The 22000-nt window shown below is 49.6% G+C and overlaps 10 protein-coding genes across 10 annotated transcripts; 4 read left to right on the plus strand and 6 right to left on the minus strand.

Moving 5' to 3' along the window:
- Nucleotides 1-2417: 2417 nt before the first annotated feature.
- On the plus strand, nt 2418-4866 carry LACBIDRAFT_329028 (uncharacterized protein; the record flags this gene model as incomplete). The annotated part of the gene is made up of 5 exons (XM_001883035.1): nt 2418-2633; nt 2683-2975; nt 3030-3114; nt 3252-3270; nt 3329-4866. The coding sequence occupies 5 exons, from the start codon at nt 2418-2420 to the stop codon at nt 4864-4866; spliced, it is 2151 nt and encodes a 716-aa protein (XP_001883070.1).
- Nucleotides 4867-5372: 506 nt separating this feature from the next.
- LACBIDRAFT_300456 (uncharacterized protein) lies at nt 5373-5799 on the minus strand (the record flags this gene model as incomplete). The annotated part of the gene is made up of 2 exons (XM_001883153.1): nt 5373-5606; nt 5653-5799. The coding sequence occupies 2 exons, from the start codon at nt 5797-5799 to the stop codon at nt 5373-5375; spliced, it is 381 nt and encodes a 126-aa protein (XP_001883188.1).
- Nucleotides 5800-5913: 114 nt separating this feature from the next.
- LACBIDRAFT_300457 (GPI-anchored protein) lies at nt 5914-6591 on the minus strand (the record flags this gene model as incomplete). The annotated part of the gene is made up of 1 exon (XM_001883154.1): nt 5914-6591. The coding sequence occupies one exon, from the start codon at nt 6589-6591 to the stop codon at nt 5914-5916; it is 678 nt and encodes a 225-aa protein (XP_001883189.1).
- Nucleotides 6592-11160: 4569 nt separating this feature from the next.
- Nucleotides 11161-12073, minus strand: LACBIDRAFT_300459 (uncharacterized protein; the record flags this gene model as incomplete). The annotated part of the gene is made up of 3 exons (XM_001883155.1): nt 11161-11250; nt 11304-11762; nt 11819-12073. 3 exons carry the CDS (start codon nt 12071-12073, stop codon nt 11161-11163), a joined length of 804 nt encoding a protein of 267 aa, XP_001883190.1.
- A 215-nt stretch (nt 12074-12288) lies between these two features.
- Nucleotides 12289-13211, minus strand: LACBIDRAFT_300461 (uncharacterized protein; the record flags this gene model as incomplete). The annotated part of the gene is made up of 3 exons (XM_001883156.1): nt 12289-12674; nt 12733-13145; nt 13200-13211. The coding sequence occupies 2 exons, from the start codon at nt 13209-13211 to the stop codon at nt 12735-12737; spliced, it is 423 nt and encodes a 140-aa protein (XP_001883191.1). The 3' UTR covers nt 12289-12674; nt 12733-12734.
- A 177-nt stretch (nt 13212-13388) lies between these two features.
- On the minus strand, nt 13389-14229 carry LACBIDRAFT_300462 (uncharacterized protein). The gene is made up of 7 exons (XM_001883157.1): nt 14199-14229; nt 14081-14147; nt 13814-13995; nt 13686-13753; nt 13566-13637; nt 13481-13511; nt 13389-13429 (listed from the first exon to the last, which is right to left on the minus strand). Exons 2-7 carry the CDS (start codon nt 14104-14106, stop codon nt 13401-13403), a joined length of 408 nt encoding a protein of 135 aa, XP_001883192.1. The 5' UTR covers nt 14107-14147; nt 14199-14229; the 3' UTR covers nt 13389-13400.
- A 108-nt stretch (nt 14230-14337) lies between these two features.
- LACBIDRAFT_300463 (uncharacterized protein) lies at nt 14338-15175 on the plus strand (the record flags this gene model as incomplete). The annotated part of the gene is made up of 3 exons (XM_001883036.1): nt 14338-14412; nt 14473-14848; nt 14916-15175. The coding sequence occupies 3 exons, from the start codon at nt 14338-14340 to the stop codon at nt 15173-15175; spliced, it is 711 nt and encodes a 236-aa protein (XP_001883071.1).
- Nucleotides 15176-16266: 1091 nt separating this feature from the next.
- Nucleotides 16267-18180, plus strand: LACBIDRAFT_329034 (uncharacterized protein; the record flags this gene model as incomplete). The annotated part of the gene is made up of 2 exons (XM_001883037.1): nt 16267-16286; nt 16512-18180. 2 exons carry the CDS (start codon nt 16267-16269, stop codon nt 18178-18180), a joined length of 1689 nt encoding a protein of 562 aa, XP_001883072.1.
- A 239-nt stretch (nt 18181-18419) lies between these two features.
- LACBIDRAFT_329035 (uncharacterized protein) lies at nt 18420-19458 on the minus strand (the record flags this gene model as incomplete). The annotated part of the gene is made up of 3 exons (XM_001883158.1): nt 18420-18479; nt 18538-18544; nt 18782-19458. The coding sequence occupies 3 exons, from the start codon at nt 19456-19458 to the stop codon at nt 18420-18422; spliced, it is 744 nt and encodes a 247-aa protein (XP_001883193.1).
- A 433-nt stretch (nt 19459-19891) lies between these two features.
- LACBIDRAFT_294704 (uncharacterized protein) lies at nt 19892-21841 on the plus strand (the record flags this gene model as incomplete). Its single annotated transcript, XM_001883038.1, has 3 exons — nt 19892-21345; nt 21582-21656; nt 21763-21841. 3 exons carry the CDS (start codon nt 19892-19894, stop codon nt 21839-21841), a joined length of 1608 nt encoding a protein of 535 aa, XP_001883073.1.
- Nucleotides 21842-22000: the final 159 nt, after the last annotated feature.

Genomic DNA, 22000 nt, shown 5'->3' on the forward strand with positions numbered 1-22000 from the left:
TTTCGGGGCAATGACATTCAGCATCTTAAATACAAATCCGGATGTTTTTTCGGCCGCATTTTTGGAGCAGTGACATTTACCCAGTCAACTACAACTCTGGACATTTTTTCGGCCGCATTTTTGGGGCAATGACATTCAGCATCTTAAATACAAATCCGGATGTTTTTTTCGNCCGCATTTTCGGAGCAGTGACATTAACTAAGTTAATCACAAATCCGGACATTTTTTCGGCCGCATTTTTGGAGCACTGGTATTCTGCATACTAGTGACAAATCCGGACCTTTCTTCAGCCGCATATTTGGGGCAATGACATCCAACATGGCAACCACAAATCCGGACATTTTTTCAATCGCATTTTCGGAGCACTTGCAGTCAGCATGTCAATGCTTCGGGTGATCTCTTGAACACATGTGGCCCAACATTTGGCCATTCTGTAGATTATACTTTGGGTACCTATGGTACCATTGATTATGGCAATAACCACATCTGCAGAATATGCATTGGGCCACACATTAATACCATATGCTGTAAACATCCATTGGTCCCAGGTATGGATCCATAGTGTCCATGTGTATTGGGCCCATTGGGGTAGCCCTATGACTTATTGGGACAATTGTCAATTTCTATTGTTATGGTACTATAGCGACATCTATGTATACTTGTGGATCATTCATATGTTGCACAGACAAATGAAGTCCAGGGGTTACGAAAAGGTTAAAAGCTGACTGTTCATCAATACCTACGCCCACTTGTGTTACGACCTGACCTGCGCCCACTTGTGTTATGACCTGACGTGAATGGTGAAACAAAATTATGGCACCTGTCAGATTGGATCGAAGAAAACTTGCATCAAACGGTTTTTGGAGGTTCTTATCCGCAGAGGCGCAGCACCGTTGGTTCAGCATCAAAGGCCATCCATAGAAGATTGGGTTGTGGAAAGCAAGAGGGCATGTTCTAAATCCCCCATCTGCTCAGCAACTCAACCCAATGCAGCATAGCATGCCATTAGTGAGGAGGGACTAGCCAGATGACAAAATTATCACACCTGTCTCAAGCCATGTTTGCTTGTTTGCAATATAAGGCGAGAAAACTTCACCTTGAGATAAGAGCAAAGCCAGCAATTGGGTTGCATCACCAAGCATTTTCGTAGGCGGAGAGCGGATGTTCTAAATCCCCCAATGCAGCACAGGGACTAGCAGAGGACAAAAATATCACACCTGTCAAAAGCATGCTCGGTTGTTTGCAATGTAAGGAGAGAAAACTACACCTTGGGTTAAATTTCCTTGAGACGAGCAATGCCAGCAATTGGGGCATAGCCATAGTGAGATGCTAGCCAGATGACGAGATTATCACGCCTATCAAAAGCCATGTTGGGCTGTTTGCAATGTAAGGAGAGAAACCTTCACCTTGGAATAATTCTCCTTGAGACGAGCAATGCCAGCAATTGGGTTGCGTCACCAAGCATTATCGTAAGCGGAGAGCGGATGTTCTAAATCCCCCAATGCAGTACAGGGACTAGCAGAGGACGAAAATATCACACCTGTCAAAAGCCATGCTCAGTTGTTTGCAATTTAAGGAGAGAAAACTTCACCTTGGCCCTTGGGATAGATTTACTTGAGACGAGCCATGCAACAAGCATCGGCCCCGATGAGAAGAATAGGATCCGTCACAAAGCGTCCTCATAAGCAGAGAGGGCATGTTCTAAATCCCCCATCTGCGCCACAACTCAATCTAATGCAGCATTAGTGAGGGACTAGCAAGATGACGAACTTATCACACCTTTCAACAGGACCAGTAGCGGCGAGGGGCAGAAAGATACCAGGGGCGAGGGAGAGGGACAAAAGTGAGCTAAACAAGGTGACTGGCCACTGGTTGAGATAGTCATCAACAGAGTTCGGCGGACCAAGTCGCAGTGTCGAGCGAGGGACAGAAAGATACTAAGAGCGAAGGAGAGGGGCCAAAGTGAGCTCATCAAGGTGACTGCTGGTTGAGATAGTTATCAACAGATTGCGGCGCTCCAGGGCCGCACAAATTATATCATGCTCAGTGCGTTGTTGTAAGGCAGGATACATCACTCACCGAGTGCGTTGTTGTAAGGCGGGATACATGATCTCTGCACAGATAGAGGCATGCCCTGGCGCATCAGATAGCATGCCCTGGCGCATCAGATAGCATGCCCTGGCGCATCAGATATTGCCTTTTTGGGGGGACCGGCGTCAGGTACTGATATCCAGATGAGGTCAAGTTTCAAAGGTCCTCACCTGAATATGGTCAAGGGCTCGTCAGGATTGGCGCTCTTTGCCGGGCACGTGTAATCCTTGAGGTCTTTGCAATTTGTTTGTGCTGCCTTGCCCCCTTTGCCCTCTCGACGATAATTTGTGAGCCCACTCCCACTGAACATTCCTGTGACTCCAGACATGCCTTTGTTGCAGACTCGCCGGCCATGGCCCCCAACTCCAGGACGAAAACCGTTCTCTTCGGAGGAGTCGGCAATTCTCAGACAATACCTAGAAGATTTTCGTGTCAAAACGAAGGAAGAAAGAAAGAAGCTGCTGATGTATGAGGTATACAGACTCATGAAGGCCAAGGCACCCCCCCTGCTTACAGAGGAGCAGTGGAAGGAGAGGAAGACGGTGGGTGCTAGCTAGTCATACTGCTGCTCATTTGACGCTTTTGCCATAGAAGATCAAAGAGTGGTTTCAAAAACATGGAAGACGCATCAGGATGCCGAAGTTTGGATATGTCAAACTCATTTCCACCAGATATGTAGTTGCGCACCTGCGCCAGGAGCAAATACATGAGGTCGTGAAGAGGCTCGCAAAGGGCGCGCCACCTGGGTCAAGAGTGTTTCTTGCTAAATACCAACAAGGCCTAAAGGAAGTAATGGGTGGTCTCACAGATGCTGAGAAAGAGGAGTATAAAGGCTTGGCAGAGGAATGGACGAATGCCATACCGCCCCCTGACGTCCAAAGAAAGTGAGCGGTCCAAATCATGCCTTTCAGCGCCGTCTCACCTTGACCACCAAACAGACTCAATTCGAAACATGGCCTGGGCATGATGAGAGAAATGGATAAAGTCAAGCAATACCAGCTAGGAGTTTTCAGCTGGAGTCTGGTGGGCGACATAGATGAAAATGGACAACATAGGAGCGCTTGGTTGGACCATAATGCCGATTTTGGTCCTGAGGGCCTCTGAGAGTTCAGAGATAGTTTCCTGAGGCTGTAGGTAACATTCTGGAAGCCTGGGTCCAGTATTTGAACTACATTCAAGGTAAGATGATTATGTTGTCACGCCCTTGATCAGTGAAGTATTTAACTTCAAACTGCAGAATTTCAGCAGGGGCCTTCAGATTCACCGGCGCAACATTGCTATACCAGGCTGAGGCAGAAACGGAAGGCGCCGCATTTTGACCTCGATGGCGGCCTACCAGTGCTTCCTCTTGCGCCCGAGGATAGAGCTGAATCTGGCGATCTACTTAAATCCCTCATCAGAGAATTCATGACCATTCATTATCGTTTGGCTTCAGGCAAGCCATCAGTGGTCGTTCCCTGGTTTTGTTTAGATGAGCACAGGAACACGTTGTGGGAGAGTGAGATGTGGCCTGAGGATGTCAAGATCCGTGATCCCAGCAAATTAACGGTTCCATGCTGCAAGAAAATACTTCAATTGTGGAGAGGCCGACAGCAGACTGGTGGGGCAAGTCACACGTTTCTTTTTTCTTTTTTCATAGAAGATAAAAAACTGTCCCCTGCCCTGCATGACTTGTCTCAACAAGGCAGTACCCCTGCGCCCAGTCTAAGGAATATTGGTTCTGCGGCGGCTGTTGCCACTCCGGCGCCCAATGGGTGCGTTTCCTCTACGACCCGACCATCGTCCACCAGGCCTGGCCCGACCATTTCCACTGCAGACCCCCACATGGATCCTATTGGTCCAACACCATCTGGGACATTGATAGGTAGCCCAGATCAGCCACTGGATCCAGCAATGGTCCCAAATGCGGCCTTAATGACAACAGCGATGGGCACCCCTGCGGCCAGTACAAGGAATATGGGTGCTGTGGCGGCTCTTGCCACTGCTGCAGCCAATGGGCGCGCTTCTCCAAATGCTTCCTCTGGGGCGCATCCAGCTCATTTCACGTCGCCTATGTTAATGGACCGAGGTCTCCCTGATGATCCTGAATCCGATCTGCCCGTTGTAAAAAAAAAGCGTAAACAGACAGCGCGTGTGCAAAGTGAAGACTATACCACTGATCCCACAACTGAAGATGAGACACTCAAACGGCGCAAGGGTCCACAAAAGACGACCAGAAATTTGGCATTGGAAGATGCCATGGCCAGAAATTCAGGGGAAGACGCCGTAGACGGCGCCGTGCCAATCCTGGCTCAAAAGGCTTGCCCCAAACCCAAACGAATCACCAAGCAGCATCGGCGCCAAGGTCCAACCTCTGCTGAAGAGCAGGATGAAGCTGCCACAGCAATCCTGCCCCCAAAGGCTCGCCCCAAACCCAAACGAACCAGCAAGCAGCTTCAGCGCCGAGGTCCAACATCTGCTGAAGAGCAAGGAAACATTGACGGGCTGGAAGATGCCGCAGACCCAAATTCAAGAGTCGCAGCGCCAAACCTGCTCCCAAAGCCTTGCCCCAAACCCAAACCAATCACCAAGCAGCCTCCTTGCCAAGATCCGGCCTCTGTTGAAGAGCAAAGAAACATTGAAGATGCATTGTTTATCCGAAAGTCCACAAGACGCCGACAAGAAAAGGTCAGGGAGGCACCACCTGCACAACTACGTTTGGAAAAAGATGCGTTGAAACGAAAGGGCGCCAAAAGGGGCGCCAATGACATTACAAATGCACCGAGTAGAAACTGAAAGATATGTTTCGGTGAAAGGGCACCAATGACATTACAAATGCAGAGTACTTAAGTGCAATTGTGTTGTGCCGAATCCCAAACAAGTCATTGCATGAAAGGTCTGCCTTTTGTATTGCAAGGTGACTTGGCTTAGTGGTTAAGGTGGGAGGTGTACTTAGTGTATATAAGTATGCCCTGGGTTCGAATCCCAACAAGTCATTGCATGGCGACTACCTGGTTTTTTTCAAGTTCAATTGTGTTGTGCCAAGTGCCATGTCTGGGCCCAGATTGTGACGGCTGGAGACTGGGTAGTGAACATGTCAATGGAGAATTTCTTAGTAACTGGTTACGTTTAAATGACAGGGGCGCCAAACAAAAAGGGCGCCAATGACATTCGAAGGATAGTTGAAACGACAGGGGCGCCAAAACAACTTAGGCGCACCCATGACATGGCTAAGTGAAAGATCTCAAGTAGAAACAACTGTTCAAGACTTCGATTCAATGTTCAGTATAAAAACAAATGATTTAGTTGTCATCTTGACCCTCTCCCTTGGGCACCACAGCACGAATACTCTTCCGAGCATCCTGAAGCTCCAACTCCGCGAGTTCCAGGCCCCTGAGGTGCATTTCAAGTTGGTACAACTCCTCGTGTTTTTGACGGCGCAGCAGCTCCAATACTTGTTGGGGGTCCCTACACCGGGAAAGTAGGTTGAGAGCAGATTTGAGCCACTCTTGGCGGTGCTTCACCCCATGACCATCCTAATAAAGTGAGGTCAGTAAGAAAATTGTAGTCAGAATGGCTGACCTTGTTTCTGGGAAACTCTTCACATTGTTGCCTTACCGAATCAGGATCAGCCCAGATGTATTCAAAGTTGTCTAACTGAGGGATGAGCGAAGGCACACCACTGTGACTGGAGGATGCCTCAGGCACAGGGAGTGTTGGTCGGGTCATGTTTCTTGAGGTGGGATCGGGGCCTGGAAGGGGTGGTCAGGTCATATTCCATTGCTTGTTGGGCATTGCATCTGTTGCTCCCTGTGCCGCAGGGTGAGGTGGCCGGCTCATGTTTCACTGCACAGTGGGCAGATCAATTGGCGCGCCAGTTTGCTGGTTCATAGTTGGCGCCGGTGCATCTGGTCGAGTCAAGTTGCGCTGTTTCAGAGGGACAGAAGTTTGTGTCTCGCCTGGCGCGGGCATAAGAACTGCAGCTGTCTCCCCAGCTGGACGAGTCAAGTTTCGTCGTTTGGGAATAGCGGGGCTTTCTCGCGCCCCTGCAGCCGCCGTTGCCTCAATTGGCGCGCCACCTTGCTTGTTTGTAGTTGGCGCCAGTGCAGGTGGAGGAAGTGGTTGAGCCAAGTTGCACTGTTTGAGAGGCGCAAACGTTGGCGCCTCCCCTGGCGTGGGGATAAGAACTGCAGCCGTCTTTGCAGCAACCCCAGCTGGCTGTTCAGATGGACGAATCATGTTCTGAACTCTGGGCATTGCTTGCGCCTCGGGGGGCGTGGCTTCCCGGCCAGTTGCCGATGTCCCAGTCAGGGCCTGCGCTTGCATGGGAACAGGTGGTCGGGACATGTTGCGTTGTTTGGAAAGGATAGGAATGGTTTTCGCCTCAGGTGTCATACCTGCTTGAAGACCTGTTGGACCAGAAGCAGCTGTAGGGACGTTGGGTGCAGCTGATGGCACAGTTGCGCGACCTGGACTGCTGCAATGCCTGGACTTCTTTTCGTGGGGGTCGTGGTGGATCATCAAAGATGACTGGATATTTAGACCCTACTACGCCAGCGGAACAATGTTATGAGTGAAAACTTGAAATAAGGAATAACTTTACCTTTGAATGTGCCATCGTTGTTCGCCATGCGTGCGAATTAGACTACAAGGGTGTGGGCGAGTTGTGAACAAGATTGAATATTGATAAAAGACGAGATCGATTGATGAACATGGTCACATGACGTGACATTTGTTGTACCTTTCCAAACATGTCACGACTTCAACTTCCAACTTCAACTGCCTCCAACTTCAACGGCCTCCTCCACCGTCATCAACCACAGCAATGTCGATTCCATTCAAATCCGCCGACCTCCTGGAAGCCATTGCACACTTTGAGGACAAGCTCTGCTCTATGGTCTGGGAACGCGCGGGACAGCTCATTCCAACTAGAGATGTGGATGAGTGGTTGAACATCGTCATGAGTAAAGTTTGCTTTTACCTTACAGTCAAAGCTGATATGTTGAAGGACGAGATCAATACTCTCCTCGCGGCTGAAGCCGCTGTTACACCCACGTTCAACCCCTTCCTTCCACTCGCCCAACAGTGCAACACGATGATCCAAGAAGCTACCCTCCATTCGCCCACCCATTTCGCAGCGGATCCCTTCATTGTGGTCATAAAACATTTTCTCCCACCATCAAAGACAAGCAAACTGGACCTCACGCCGAAGACTAACCCGACTAACCCTGGCCGCCAAATTGCGATGATGATGCCAGGACCTCACGGCAAGAGACTGAACGACCTGGACAGGTTGAAGACTGTGGCCGTGACTGCTTTGGGGCACCACGCTCCTCCAGATATGCTGGTTGAGCCCGCTGTGCCCAAAGTCACGCAAAAAAGAAAGTTGGAAAGTACCGAGTTGGAGAGCAACAAGGAGGCACCCTCGACGAAGTCAAAAAAGGGGAAAGGCAAGGGGCGCGTCAAGGCGAAAAGTGCTGAGTTTGTGGAGAGCGATGAGGCCAGGGAGGCGCCTGCGACGAAGGAAAAGGGGAAAGCCGTTGCGTGGGTGGAGATTGATGAGGAGGCGCCTGTGGTGAAGAAGAAAAAGGAGGCAAAGAGGGCGCAAGTCGAAGAGGACGATGATGAATACGACGATGAAGAGGACGCACCCAAAGGCAAAAAGAAGGTGCCTGAACTCTACGACCTCATCCCGGCGAAAGAAGGCCAGCTGAAGAAGAACTTGGTGCTCTGTTTCCCCACTGATCCCACCGATCCCATCGTCTGGGATTCCACGACACTCCAGCAAGCCATTGACGATGAGGAGTTTGACCTGCCGAAAACAACTGATCGCTATGTGAAAGAAGCTCGGCGGTTGGAGAGGGATGAGAAGGAGGCTGGGGCGTCCCGAAAGAAAGGAGGGAAAGGTGGAAAACGGGGGCCGTTTTATTGGGGCCGACATGACCAACTCGATTTCGACAGGCCGGTTTCGTTCGAGTACGCCTATGACCCAGAGAGGAATCCGATCGATGAGAATGGCATCAGGAGGTACCTCGTCGCAGATGTGTTCGCCATGCCATGCACCAAGTGCACCGCTATGAAGAAGCCTTGCTTTTTTGCCGGTGGGGAGCCGACGCCTTTGGGAAGGAGCGCCATTGATGAACAAGATCTGAACAAGGCCTGCGCTCCTTGCAAGGAGTCTCGGCATAAATGCCCAGGCCATTCACGACTGAGGCAGCGGACCATCATCAACAATCCGTTTTACAAGGATGGTCTGCTCTACAAGGAGGCCAAAAAGTCTACACCCAAACCTGCCACGCCCAAGGCCACGGCGCCCAAGGCAACAGTGCCCAAAAACACCACGCCCAAACTTGTGGCGCCCAAAGCCACAGCGCCTACACCAGCGCCCAAACCAGCGGCGCCCAAACCAGCAGCGCCCAAACCAGTGGCGCCCAAACGAGACGCACCCGTGGCGGTCAAGGTTGCAGGGCCGTCGAAGCCCCAGGTAAAAGGTATTGTGCCAAACTCCCCATGCCCAATGCTCTCTGAAATGTCTTTGTTAGATTCCACTCCGAACGCCAAGCCAAAGGCCCAGCCCTCGATTGCGTCACCCTCAGACTCTGCGCCCACTGAGATTGGTAAATCTCTTCAAATGAAGTCCAGCCATCCAACTGACCAATTCAATTGCCCAGCTCATATGGAGGACCGCATCATCACACTCGAAAAACAGTGCAGGAGACTTGCGGCACAGGTGGAGGAGACAAGGGAGAAGCTCAACGGTGTCATCGAAGAGCGGAAGGAAGACGTGGCTGAACTGCTCCTCAAGCTGAAGAAGATGGAGCAATCGGTTACCTCAACCAAGGATTGGACAACGCAAAAGGTGATCTTCGCGATGGAAAGCCTTTTCCTCCTTGGAAATGGCATCCATGCGGCGCTCCTAGAGTTGGTGACGAAAATGACCAATCTTCTGGAGGAGATGGGCGCACTGGTATTGGTGGAAAGCGACGACTCAGTCGTGAAGGTGAAGGAGTTGTTGGAGCGCGCCAAACCCAAGTGGGAGGAGATGATCCAAGTCCTCGAAGCTCGACTGCCCTGCACCCAGGATTTTCAAAGGGGTCAGTCGACGTCGCCCCCCACTGATGCAGGTCCACGTTCGTCCGGCGCAGCAGATGCGATTCACACGGCGCCCACTGTCACTGATGCAGCTCCACGTTCGCCTGGCGCAGCATATGGGACTGACATGGCGCCCACCATCGCTCCATCAACTCCAGCGCCTGCTTCGAATGCACCCTCGCGGCTACACTCGCCCATCGCAGCGAAACAGCAATCAGTGGTGGCCACCGCCACTGCTGGAGTTGCACCTGCTGTCCCTTCAAGTCCCACGGCGCCCAACACCGAAGGAGTAGAACTCGCGCCGGTTGAGGTTGGCCCAGGTTCTCCACTTACCGCCATTGGATCTCGCCCCGCTTCCCCACTAAGTGGAGATGAACGAACCACGTCTACTGGGCGCAAAAGGAAGGCTGATGAAGAGGTCAACGCGGACATCACCAGGAAGAAACCGGCCAGCAATCGGAAGAAGGGCCCACCAAGTGCACCTCAGCGCAGACAACCTACGTGTGGTAAGGCTCCCGATAGCGTCAATCCGGCGACAGCAGGCCAGTCGAGCAAACCGGACACCATCATCGAGGAGGACTTGTAAATAAAATTCGCATGGCCATACATATCTTGAAATACCCTACAGTAGCTAGGGTATAATAAATTTTTTGATGCAGTTATTCTTTGGCACGCATATGCTTTGGCGCTCTTTCAGTTCAACTGACACATTTTGGGGCACTGGCAAATTGAGGTTACTTGGGGCGCAAACAAATTGAGGTTCCTACGTGTTGGCGCTCTTACATGACAGGGTTTTGGAACAGCTTGGAACCCAAACCTTGAATTCGCAGGTGTAAGTAACATGTAGCTAGGTTGACTCAGGCGCCGGTGCGAAAACAGGTGTGGCACCTGAATCAAAGAAAGACTCAAAAGTGTGCAACGTTGAATCACTCCTTCCACCACTCTCCATGCCGTCGTCAATGACGCCCATGAAACTCTCTTTGACTTCAGTACAAGTCCAACCTCATGTCCCAGGATCTTGATTGTCTTCATTACCCGAGCCACATTTGTTTGGAAATTCCATTATCCATTCATTGAACCTGTTGGGCCCACCCATTTGAAATGAAGACTTTGTAGGGCCCACGCATTGAATTGAAGACAGTAAGTACTGCCAGATATGTCGCCCACCTGATGGCACAACAACGGCTTTGGCGCAAAGCTCGTCGCCTATATTTGGCGGGCAAGCACCAGTTGGGCCCAGCCATCACTAATGGACAATTTGTCGATGGGCATGGGTCCGCAGTGAAGTCATTTCGAATGAGCGCACCCATTAATGGCAGGCGCGAGCGCCCATTATTGGCAGGCGCGCACCTGTTCGGCCCAGCCATCACTATGGAGGATATGTTGATAGGTGGGCCGAGTCCGCTGGCTCCATATGGTATGAGGTATTGTCAGGTTCGGTTAGTCCATTAGGTAAGGGCTAGGGTCACTGTCATATGTGACAGGTTGGAGTTGAGACTCCAATTGCAAGCTACTCCAAGTTTACGAAGGGTATGCATGTTACAGCCGTTTTCATAACGATAGGCCTAATCTCGACCAAATACACGTACGGGCGGAATCTAAAATTGGACGTGTAAATTGTCGGATGATGACTCTATTTAGTATAACTGTAGATCTATCGTGCTCGTCATCCCTGAAATATATGCTGATTTTCGTTGACATGATTAGAATTCGAGGTCCGACTGTATCTGTAATTTTGAACTTTTGGCCTATCGTTATGAAAACGGCTGTAACCGTTAATCAGACTGCATTCTTGGGAGAATAACTGACTCGGATCTCGGAAGTTGGATATTATCTATCTCCTAGCAACAACCTAGCAACAAACCCTTCTGAGTCGCTTTGCTTTTTAGCCGGAAGGTGGTCAAATTCGTTCAGTTTTCTCGTTGTGAGAGGAAGAATCATGAGGTCCTTCGAATCGTAGCCGGGTTCTATTCGCCTCGCCATGTAATTACTTTTCTTTTAAGAGATCGACAAATTTTGAAACCCGAAGGGAGTGTTTGAGCTGGTGACGATTCCCTTCAATTCCCCCCAATTTCGAGTCCCGGCTGGCTGTAACAGGTAAGGAAATTCATAACCAAAAGTGAGTTACAAATAATGCTGACCTGCCACTGCTGCCAAGGCTGAAGTTGCAAGACGTCGTCAGTCGGAGGATGGGGTCGCACCGGTATCGGGAGAAAACGATCAGCATGGCCATCTTGCATGATGCGGAGCTCGATGCCCTCTGGAATAATATATGTTTCCCAGTTCTTGTCATAGATGCCATTGTGACCGGGGGGATTAAAAGGCGAATAGATTGCGTAACGCTCCATCTCTGCCTGCCGCTCTCTACCCTCGCCCTCCATACACTGCTCAAGTGACAGGACACGTTCCGGTCCTCTGAAAGTAGACGAGACTGTGTAAATCAAGTTGATGCCATTAGGTGTGGAAATATAACGCCCTTGACCGCCCACAAAGTCGAGCGCGAAGGATCGCATGTCGGCTAAATCGCCGTCCCAAACTCGGATAGACAAATTGTCATTCAGGCAAACAAACTTGACGTCCTCTCCTGGCCTCGGTTTACGCTATATAGGGCAAGTCAGCCTAGGAGTTGTGTATGGGATGGTAGATGACGGCTCACACCCATCACCACACATTTTGCGTTCTCTATGCCATCTGGGATTGCCCGCATGATATCTGCCCTACCGCGCTCTATCTCAGCTTCTGCGGCGAGTGCAGCAACATCAAGCGAGCCACACATTTGGACCGCTCCTGCGATGACTTCCTCTCTCGTCACGTCGAACAATCCCATGCACATCGTTAAATACGACTCGATTTGAGCAGTGGACGCTTTTGGGGTGGACGCATTGGCAGGGATGTGGTGACGGATACTCATTGGAAGCCGCGATCGAAGTTGTCGAAAGGAGATGATAGAATCATATCGAAGCTTGTGAAACCAAATCTCATCACCAGATTCCGCGTTGGTGTCAGAGGCCGGTTTTCCAGTTCACTTCAAATTCCCGCAGCTCACATTCAGTGAATAAGCAGGAGAATTGACATTGGCATTACCCGTCAACCTCAGGTGCTATACCAACTCCGTGGCTGGGCTATCGCAAACGCGTTCAAAGTGGCAATGTCTTTCACCTTGCTATTATCCAACAGTCTCGATACGCCAGAAGATGTCAACAGTCCCTGGCCCTGCGGTGGTCTCTTCTGATCCAACGCTACCGTCCAAGTAAGCACAAGCCAAGCAACTGAGCTCTCTCCTCGTCTAGACTCGGAGCAAATGGACCCCCAAAAGCGGACCTCAAATTCAGGGTGTCCATTCTCTTTCAGAACGACACATGGAAGGCAATCCGGCGCTCTCCTCCAAGACTGGCGTGGGCAGCCTTTCAGGGGGGGTTGAACTCTCACATTCTTCATTTTTTATCCCCCGTAGTCCACGTCTGATGCTGGCAGATTATGAAGGATCTTTGAAGCTCTCCCTTGCTGTGATCCTACACCACTTACTTCGGAGTAAGCCAAAGAAAAGCACAATCAGAGGGGAATCAACACCTTCATCCGTCAAGTGGGATAGATTTCCCCAATCTCCTACATGGAGCCTTCGAACCGTGGAGACTCGCTTTCCACTCCAAGCGGCTCCCTTGCGAAGGACCAAAGCCAATGCAAATTCCCAACTTGTTCACACGCTTCCTGTGCTCAGACAAGAAAACTTGCACGAACGGCCCAGGCTTTACCAAAAGGCGTCCTGTGGTTGCTGCTGCGCAACGCATCGCACGACCTGCTACCCCGAGTTCCGTACCCAGCCTCAGCGGGGTTGCATCCAGATATACAAGGAAACCTTGAGGGGACGCAGGAAGTGAACTTGGAGCCGGTCTTCGGATTCGGATTGGTGGCGTGAGCTCCAGATCATCGTTAGCGGCAGATACGCTCAGACAACTAAGGCCTTCGGGAACGTCATACGTGACCTGACAAGCTTTTCAGTGACCGTTTAGCTGAAGGTCAACCGAAAAGCCCATCACTACACGTTGCATAGTCAATGTTTTGGTTGTGGGGGGTCGCAAAACATTCCGTGCATGCTTGCCTATTGTCAAAGGAACGGCTAGGGACAGAGTATACATCAAACTTGATATTGGTGACAATGACAACAATGTCGCATCTGCGATGTTACATTAGTATCATCCGCCATGTGTTGATAAAGGACCGCTCACAACATCATGTTGTTACTTTACAATAGAATTAACTCCTCGGGCTATAGAGCGGACATGAGTAGTGAAATCGACAAGACTGCTATCAAACGTACCCGATAGGTAGTCTTTCGCAGTGCTGGGGCTCTATAGATTGCAAGGCATTAACATGTGTTTTGATAGGGGATGGACACGACTTACCAATCCCTTGATTAACTCGTAAACACTCTTGTCGTGATACCGAAGACCTGTCGCTGGGTCAGTGTATGGTGCCTAGAGCCGATATCAACAGAGAGAACTGTTGAGATTAATTAGACATACCTCCAGCCCGGTGATATCACAGTAATGCTTCTGGGGTAGCAGGGAAGGCGGCGCCTCGATAGATAAATCTTTTGAACCACACATGCTATTCAGCAGTGTGCACACGGAGCACAATAGTAAGAACTTACAAGTGGGAATCTCCTCTTCCACACCCGTATCCCCATCTACATCCATAGCCGTCCCATCCTGCTTCTCCGCGCGTTTCTTCTCCCGTTCGACTCTTTCCCTCTCTCGCTCTTGAGTGAGCACCGCTTTCAGGTTCTTCGCTCTTCTGTTGTGATTCTTCGTGTATTCTGGGTTCTTGAATGGTCTATACCCGTTTACATACGAAAATTGTTCGACTAGGGACTGTGCGACTGTTAAACTGGGTCACTCAGATGAAGGCTTCTACTCACTGGGCCTTGGGGAGTTGCCGCGCCATCTGATGCGGCGACCTTCCTCTTGTACCCGCCTTTCGGAGGCCTTGAAGGCCAGTGAGAGGGCAAAATGATTGCTTGGAAGTGGCATACTCACATGGATGTTCGAAGGAAGGTGTTTATGCTATGTAAACATGTGCACACTGCAAATGAATTGATCTAATCTAATCGTCCTTTCTTCCTTCCAGTCATCTCCAACCCAAACCCAACCAGAACCAAAGCGCCAGGTCGCAACAATGAAGGCAAATATTGGCACAATACTCGTCGGTTCAAAAGTAGTTTTGGTTCCGTACAGGCCCGAGCACGTTCCCGTCCGTAAGCTTTGCATTCCATAAAAACCAAGCGGGAGAATTTTGACCACGCAATCACAGAAGTACCATTCATGGATGCTTAGCGAGGAACTACGCTCGTTGACCGCCAGTGAGCCCCTGACATTGGAAGAAGAGTACGAAATGCAGCGTGCGCTCTCTATCCCACGCTCAGTAAAAAACCGGCCCACTGATTTCAATTCATCCGGAATAGAAAAATGGCAATTCGATGAGGACAAGCTGACATTTATCATCCTCGCGCGCGACCGCCATGTGAACGAGGTGACATCCCCACAAGACCCGATACTCAACGATCTGCAGATGATTGGAGATGTGAACATATTTCTCTCAGGAAGCCTCGCGGAGCTACGCACTGATACCGCGGAGGGGGTCGAAGACGACGAATGCCATGGTGCCGAGGTTGAAATTATGATAGCGGGTGCATATTCATTTCATCGGATTTGCGTCAGCGTCCTTGGAAATTGGTTTACAATTTTTTTTTCTAGAGCCCGAATATCGGCGGCGGGGGTGCGCAATAGAAGCTCTCCATCTAATGCTTACCTATGCCACCGGAAAACCAAGCGCCTTCTCCGCGCCTCCACCACCTCCTGCCCTTACCATAGATTCACCACTCAAAATCTCCCCGTGCCGCTTGCTCACGCGCATCTCGGAGACTAATATTGCGAGCATCGCTTTGTTTCAGAAGCTCGGATTTCAAGTCACGAAGCGCGTCGAAGTGTTTGGTGAAGTGGAGATGCGGTGGTAAAAGGTATCCTGGACCGAGTAATTGACGCCTTCTCAAAGGGATTACAAAAGGGTGTATATTTGATCAGACAGACCTCGCGCCAGAAAAATGAAACGAGAAGGAATTCGGGTAATATCCCGTCCTAAGGTTCTGAGGATTCCTACGTCAAAAAATCTCTGCGGTGAATGTTGACGACGAGAGCCACGGACACACTTTTACTAACCTCTCCATTACTTATCAAATATTGCTCAAGCCCGACGGACCTGGCTTCGGATGAACGCCATTTAGACCCGCCCGGTCTCCAAGCCTTCTCAAACGGCTTTTCCATAGGGCTTCAACTGACCAGAGTTTCGAATTGAGTTCTGAAATCACGAATGAGGATGATCGATGATGCATCAACGTTTCAAAGTTCAGCGCTCAGCGCTCCGAGTCAGCGCTGATCAGCAGCCAGCGTGATTAATATTCATGATGTATCGATGAACACTTACGGAACCGGCGAACCTCCCTCAAAAGGCCTATTGAAGGCGTATGTTTTTCATCTCATCTATACATCTTCGTTTTGACAGAAGAAGTTCGGATTGCAACGTCGACTACAACCACGTGGCCGCCTAGGGTCGTTACTATGCCTTAGGCTCTGTTCGGCAACGAGAATACGGTCGTATTCTCATTTTGATGGCAGACGGTATTATTCCCACCATGCCAAATCATGTAGCTGCGGCACGTGGATAGCTACCTCACACTTTATATGGAGATCTTTTATTTATTATTTCTGCACATAATTATTGGTGTTCCAGCATGCAGTTCCTATCTTAGATTCTTAAATATAAAATATGAATATTTATCACAACCTAATTTAAGCTGGTGTTTTTTTTGAAGAGTATCTTGAAGTATTGTGCATATTCTGAATACTGGGCATATTAAAATCACATATTTGAATTTTGATGAGCTATTTTAATTATTCTAATATTATTTTATATTACTATATTTCTTGTTTAATCCTTTGTACCCATCCTAATAGTGGAGATTCAATGTTGGATATATTCCAGACAAATATGAAGTAAATTGAAGTACAATAATGCCACTAATCAACCAATCCCGCACCTGTTGAGGAAATGACCGGAGTGAAATCAATGTGAGGTAGCTTTGCACGTGCCGCGGCTACCTGATTTGGCATGGTGGGAATAATACCATCTGCCATCAAAATGAGAATACGACCGTATTCTCGTTGCCGAACAGAGCCTTACTATGCGCTACCTTACAGATGTATGCATAACCACCCATTTCCAGTCATTGAGCTCAACTTCTGCACTCTACAGGTTGACCTCCTAGCCGATATTCTCGAATACGCCTGATCCAGCTACGGCCTTTCGGACGCGGACCTCAACAGAATAGCGTCCTACATTGAAGAATGTACCAAGAACCTCGCTTCTATCGAGCAACAGCTGGCTATGGAGCTAGAAATCGAGCGACCGTGGCCGAACCACATCCGCGCAGACCTGCGGTTAAGAAAGACCATGGAGATCAGAAGGATAAGGATCTGTCGGCAAATTGGGGCGCCTATCCGACAATTTCTCCTTGAGATCCTTGGGGAGATATTTACGCTCTGTCTGCCCCCCATAATGACGAAGCACAAGACACGATCCCTCCGCAGGAGTGAAGCACCGCTGTTATTGTGCCGTGTCTACTCCACCTGGAGAAATGCAGCGATTAATACCCCTCATTTGTGGAAACAGCTTGAATTCCGGATCCCGGATCCCTTGGGGCTGTCCATTTCTGTGGATTTGGTTGAAAAGATGAAATTATGGGTTGGGAGGGCAAGAGACCTTCCTGTCTTGCTGCGACTGGTGTTGCGAAAGCGATACATCCCAGCAGCCGAGGCCTACTTCAGCTTGGAGGAAACGCTTTCACAGGAACCCTTGTCGTCGGTGTGTAACGTCGACATATCGATACCCACGTCCTCCGATTTATATCCCTCGTTCAAACGAGCAGACGGATTCAAGCGCCTTGAGTCGCTTGTCGTGCGCTCTCATGACAACCTCGACTCCACGGCCGACCAAAGTCCCCTAATGCTCTTGCCCGGAGCCTCCATGCTCCGCCGAGCTGTGTTGATCAACGTCCTTTCTCAACGAGTTTCCCCCATTCTCTTCCCTTGGGGACAGCTCACACATTTATACGCTGGAGACTCTCTGTCCGTCAAACAATGGTATTGCGTGATGAGCTACTGTGTCAATCTGAGGGTCGCCACTTTTGGCATTGTCGGCTGGGCTGACTACAATTTTCGTCCTACTGGAGCACCGGTCCTACTTTCTCGTCTCAGCGTCTTAAATATCATGCATGACCCGACTAGAACTTTTGGCGAATCTGAATTCCCATTCAGCGGTCTTGCCCTCCCAGCCCTAAGGACTCTCCGAATTCTGTCGCGTGACTTCTGCACTTGGGAAGGTCTCAGTGATTACTCCCAGTTGCACTTCCTTCGGGAGCTCGCGCTTGTTGGGTCATTCACCATTTTGCCAACTCATTTACAAGACCTTTGCAGATTATTCGGAGCTACACCGCTCTTGTCATCATTACAGTTATCGATACAAACACCCTATGATGTCCTCTTTGCCCATCTTTTACCCACTGCTAATCCAACACTCCTTCCGAACCTCGAAAATCTTGAAATTCATTGCAAGTTCTGGAGCTATGTAGCGCCCGAAGAATTTCCACCCGTGTTTATAGATCTGATTAAGGCGCGTTGGGGGATTCCTTTGCAACCACAGGCAGCATACAGCTCTAAAAAAACTGTCCGTTTACTGCAAGCCATCTTGTATTCCAACGGAATGGACGAAACTTACCTGGATATTATCCGAAAATCGTTAAAGCCTTGTGTTGACGAGGGACTTGACCTTCACTTGGGCGCTGATGAAGAAGGAGAAGATTCCATACATGTTATGCCTTTTACCAACGATATTCGGCACTGGCATGAGGATTTGCTCGACGGAGGTGCCATTCGCTTCGGAAGATGTCAAACATGTTTTGATTGAGGGTCCCCGCTTTTGCCACCTGAGTAAGTACTAGCCAGTATTTGGTAGTAGCAACTTTCGCTGTAGTGGGTCGAATATTGGCGGCCTGTACTCTTCGAGAGGCCACATTGTGATGATAAATTTAGAATGTTCACTAATACTAGTAGTTCTAGTTTATAATCCTACGCGTAGACCCAAACCATGGTGCTCTCAAAGGGATAAAATTGATGAACTCGAACGCTCTGTGTTTACCCTTTCGTTCACTTTTTTGGGGGATCTGTATCGATAACTCCGGAGTTATAGGCTGGATGTTGAAGATGCTAGAGGCAACATCGGGAATTGTACCATTCTTATTCGCCTGGCAGCTTCATCACATACAACTAATCTACAATTCGTAAGTTATATCTAAAACAATACAGTGGCGAAATTATTTTGAGCAGCAAAAGACAATGAGACGTCAAGAAGGAGGAAGAGCTACCAGCACGCAATTGAGAATTAATTGTCCTAAGGAGATGTTTCAAGAGACATTCAAGTCGAAGTCGACAGACCAAAATTCTAGCAAACATTGAATAATTTTTGGGCAAAGCGTCAAGTCTTGGACTCACCAACGTAATAAACTCACTCAAAATACCTGGTGGGGCGCAAGTTCCACTCGTTCTTCGCATAAATTCCAAGATGGGTATACGCATCTGTTTTGAACCCAATTTTCCAACGGACGCCTATCCTCCTAAGGCCCGCCCTCAAAGCTTTCACCTCCTTCAAATCCGTGAAGTCTTCCGTATAAACGCAAATGACATGCCGTTCGCCCTCCTTACGCGTTGAGACCTTCGCTGATCCTTTCTTAAGCTGAACACAGAGGAGATGGACGACTTTTCCCCATAAAAGATCGATACTTTCGTGGTCAGCGAAGACGAGCCACTTCCCCACGAGCACGTTGTGAGCTCGCGATATTTGATCAAGATTTTCAACGGTTACGGCGCCAGAAGTGATGAGGTTTTGGAATGAGGAAGTGAGAGAGGCAACATCGGGCGTGCACGGTTGATTTCCGCCTCTATCTATGGCGATCCATGCGCTGTAGGCCGGCGGTGTACGACTCGGTGGCCATCGTGTCAGAAATTGGATGAGTCTTTCCTCCGTTGATGTGACTTCGTCCCAGCACGAGCCTATCCATGCTCCATCGGCGTCTTGAAAGAGTTTGTCGGCAGGTAAAGGAGGGGGGACCCAATACGAGTCAGGAATCGATGGAGAAGATTCTGGAGTGTCACTGTCCATGTCAACATCCATATCCATGTCTGTCATAATTATTCAAGGGGAGTGAAGAGAAAAAGAGGAGAAGGATTATAGAAAGCGACTTTTGAAGATATTTGGAGGCTATGGTTGGGTATCGGACGACAGGACGTTACAGATAATCGATGCCGAAGCTAAAGCTGAAAGGAAGCCAAACAATTAGCCGGTCCGCCCTCGGGCCGTTTCCCGATCGCATTCAATGAAAACATTGATGTTGCGTAGATTGGTTTGAGCGTTCTGCCAATACCCTTCATTCTCCACGAAGTGTCGCACTTTTTTTATGGAAACTAATGAGGAAAAGACGAGGTTCGTACATAGACACTGTCTTTCAGAGTTTGCCGTCATCTTTATCCTGCCTTTTCACAGACACCCCTATGACGAGACGCGTGGACATGAGCAGGGCACAAGGGGCATCCCTCTCAAAACCCTTCTTGGCTCTCCCACCATGGCACTGTTACACTCCGCTTCTATCCCCTCCGAAGGTGACGTGCTTCAAGTGAAAGCTACGATACAAGAGGGAAAGGAGAACCTTCGATTACTGGACGAACGAATTGCGCTCTTGCGTTTGAGTCTTCTCGAGCTCGAACAACACCGTGAGGAGGTGCAGACATATGTGACACGTCACGAAGCTGTCTTCTCGCCTATACGCCACTTGCCTCCAGAGATACTCTCAGATATCTTTTTAACCGCCACAAATGGACAGTGCATGGCGTGGCCTCAAGACCATGCTGCTCCCTGGCATCTCGACAAAGTGTGCAGCTATTGGCGCACCGTGTTTGTTTCCCTCCCCAAGCTTTGGTCAACCATCCACTTGAATCTCAAAGACGATATATCGTCAAGTGCATACCAGTTTTTAAGGACGTGCCTTGACCGATCTCGGAATGAACTTCTGACATTCTCCATTATGACAGGTGGTACAGGCACGCTGCTATGCGACATTGTGGACGCGCTTGTCTCGTGCTCTTCTCGCTGGCAAAGCGCTTCCTGGGACATGGAGATGTTGTGCAGCGTCCGCAAATCACTCTCCTCCGTTAAGAGTTCACTCCCCTATCTTCAACGTCTTCATGTTGCTTCTTCCCAAGCAGGGACTATAGGAGAAGCCGTTCTTGATGCCTTCGAGGTCGCTCCACGGCTGACAGATCTTTCATTGATCCAGATTGTATACCCATCCCAACTCCTCCGACTTCCTTGGGGCCAGCTCACACGGCTCAAACTTAGCGGCAATACTTTGCGAGAGGGCGAGTTCACTCGCATACTTCGACAAACGCCCAACCTCATCGACTTTTCGACGGAGAATGAACGCGTTCTAGAAGTGACCTCGGAAGCTGTCAGCCTCCCCCACCTGACCACCCTCTCGGTCGTGAACAAAGGGAGTTACATCACCCGCATCTTCCAGCTCATCACGGCTCCAAAACTAACGGAACTCCATATTCACGCACGTACCGCCTTTTCTCCGGAACACGTCCTCGGGATGCTCCGTCGGTCTGAATGCCCACTGACAGATCTCACATTGGAGGCGTCGCACGACACTGACGCTATGTGGGAAGAAAACATCGGCATTATCTGCCTCTTGGCTGAATTACCAGGACTCACTAAGGTTGATTTACGCGTTCTGCGCGCGTCAGACGCGATCATACCCCGCCTAACGTATCGGGTAAATGCCCCGGCCCCTCTTTTGCCATGCCTACAAGTCTTCTCCCTCGAGGACCCTCTTTGCAACTCTGGTGCGGCGCTTGAAACGATGCTTAAATCTAGGATGACGTTTGGGCATTCTTTCAAGGGAGAGAATGTGTTGCGGTCCGTTTCCTTGAAGTTGTCTAAGCCTGCACCTCCGACGTTTCCTGAGCTCGAGGGTTTGAAAGAATTGGCAGACAAGAAGGGACTGAGGATCGAAATCTCGTAAGTACTCCCTCTGTTTTTCATTTGATATCGCTAAAGTCTTTTCACGCAGTCCATAAACCGCCTTCGCATCGCGAGTCGCAACGTTGATCAAAGCACTCAAGTAACTTTACCATGTTGTTATTAGGCAGAGTTAGATCGTTAGGTGGTTGCAATTGAGGACATGGCGAGCAAGCCCCCTCTGAGATTAGACAGACCAAGTTGGACTTAAAGGACGAAAAAAAATTAACATGTAGTTACACTTACCAGCACTCAGTCCCTGATTCGAACAGGGCTAGTAACGTCACCCAGGAGGGCCGGAGCCACCCCAGGTCTGTGGGACGACCGCGATAACCACTACGCTACCGAGTTTTAGTAACAAACGTTGAAACTGACATGATTAATATTTTACAGCGTATCTCACGTATTACTGTAAAGAACTTGGCTCTCGTTTCTAGCACATAGAGTTATACGTAGCCGAACGCGACGCTATAAGGACTACTTGGCCATGTTCTAAATTACTCGGGCCCTAGATGCAGCTGCAAGGAACAGGAAATGTGGAAGGGAGGTATTGGTGTCCAGATCAACTTGCAACAGGAGAAAAAATAAATTTACCCAGTCCCTGATTCGAACAGGGCTAGTAACGCCAGCCGCCTCGGGCATCACGGGGCGACCG

This window comes from Laccaria bicolor, genomic scaffold, assembly GCF_000143565.1.
Source record: "Laccaria bicolor S238N-H82 LACBIscaffold_19 genomic scaffold, whole genome shotgun sequence".
NCBI lineage: Eukaryota > Fungi > Basidiomycota > Agaricomycetes > Agaricales > Hydnangiaceae > Laccaria > Laccaria bicolor.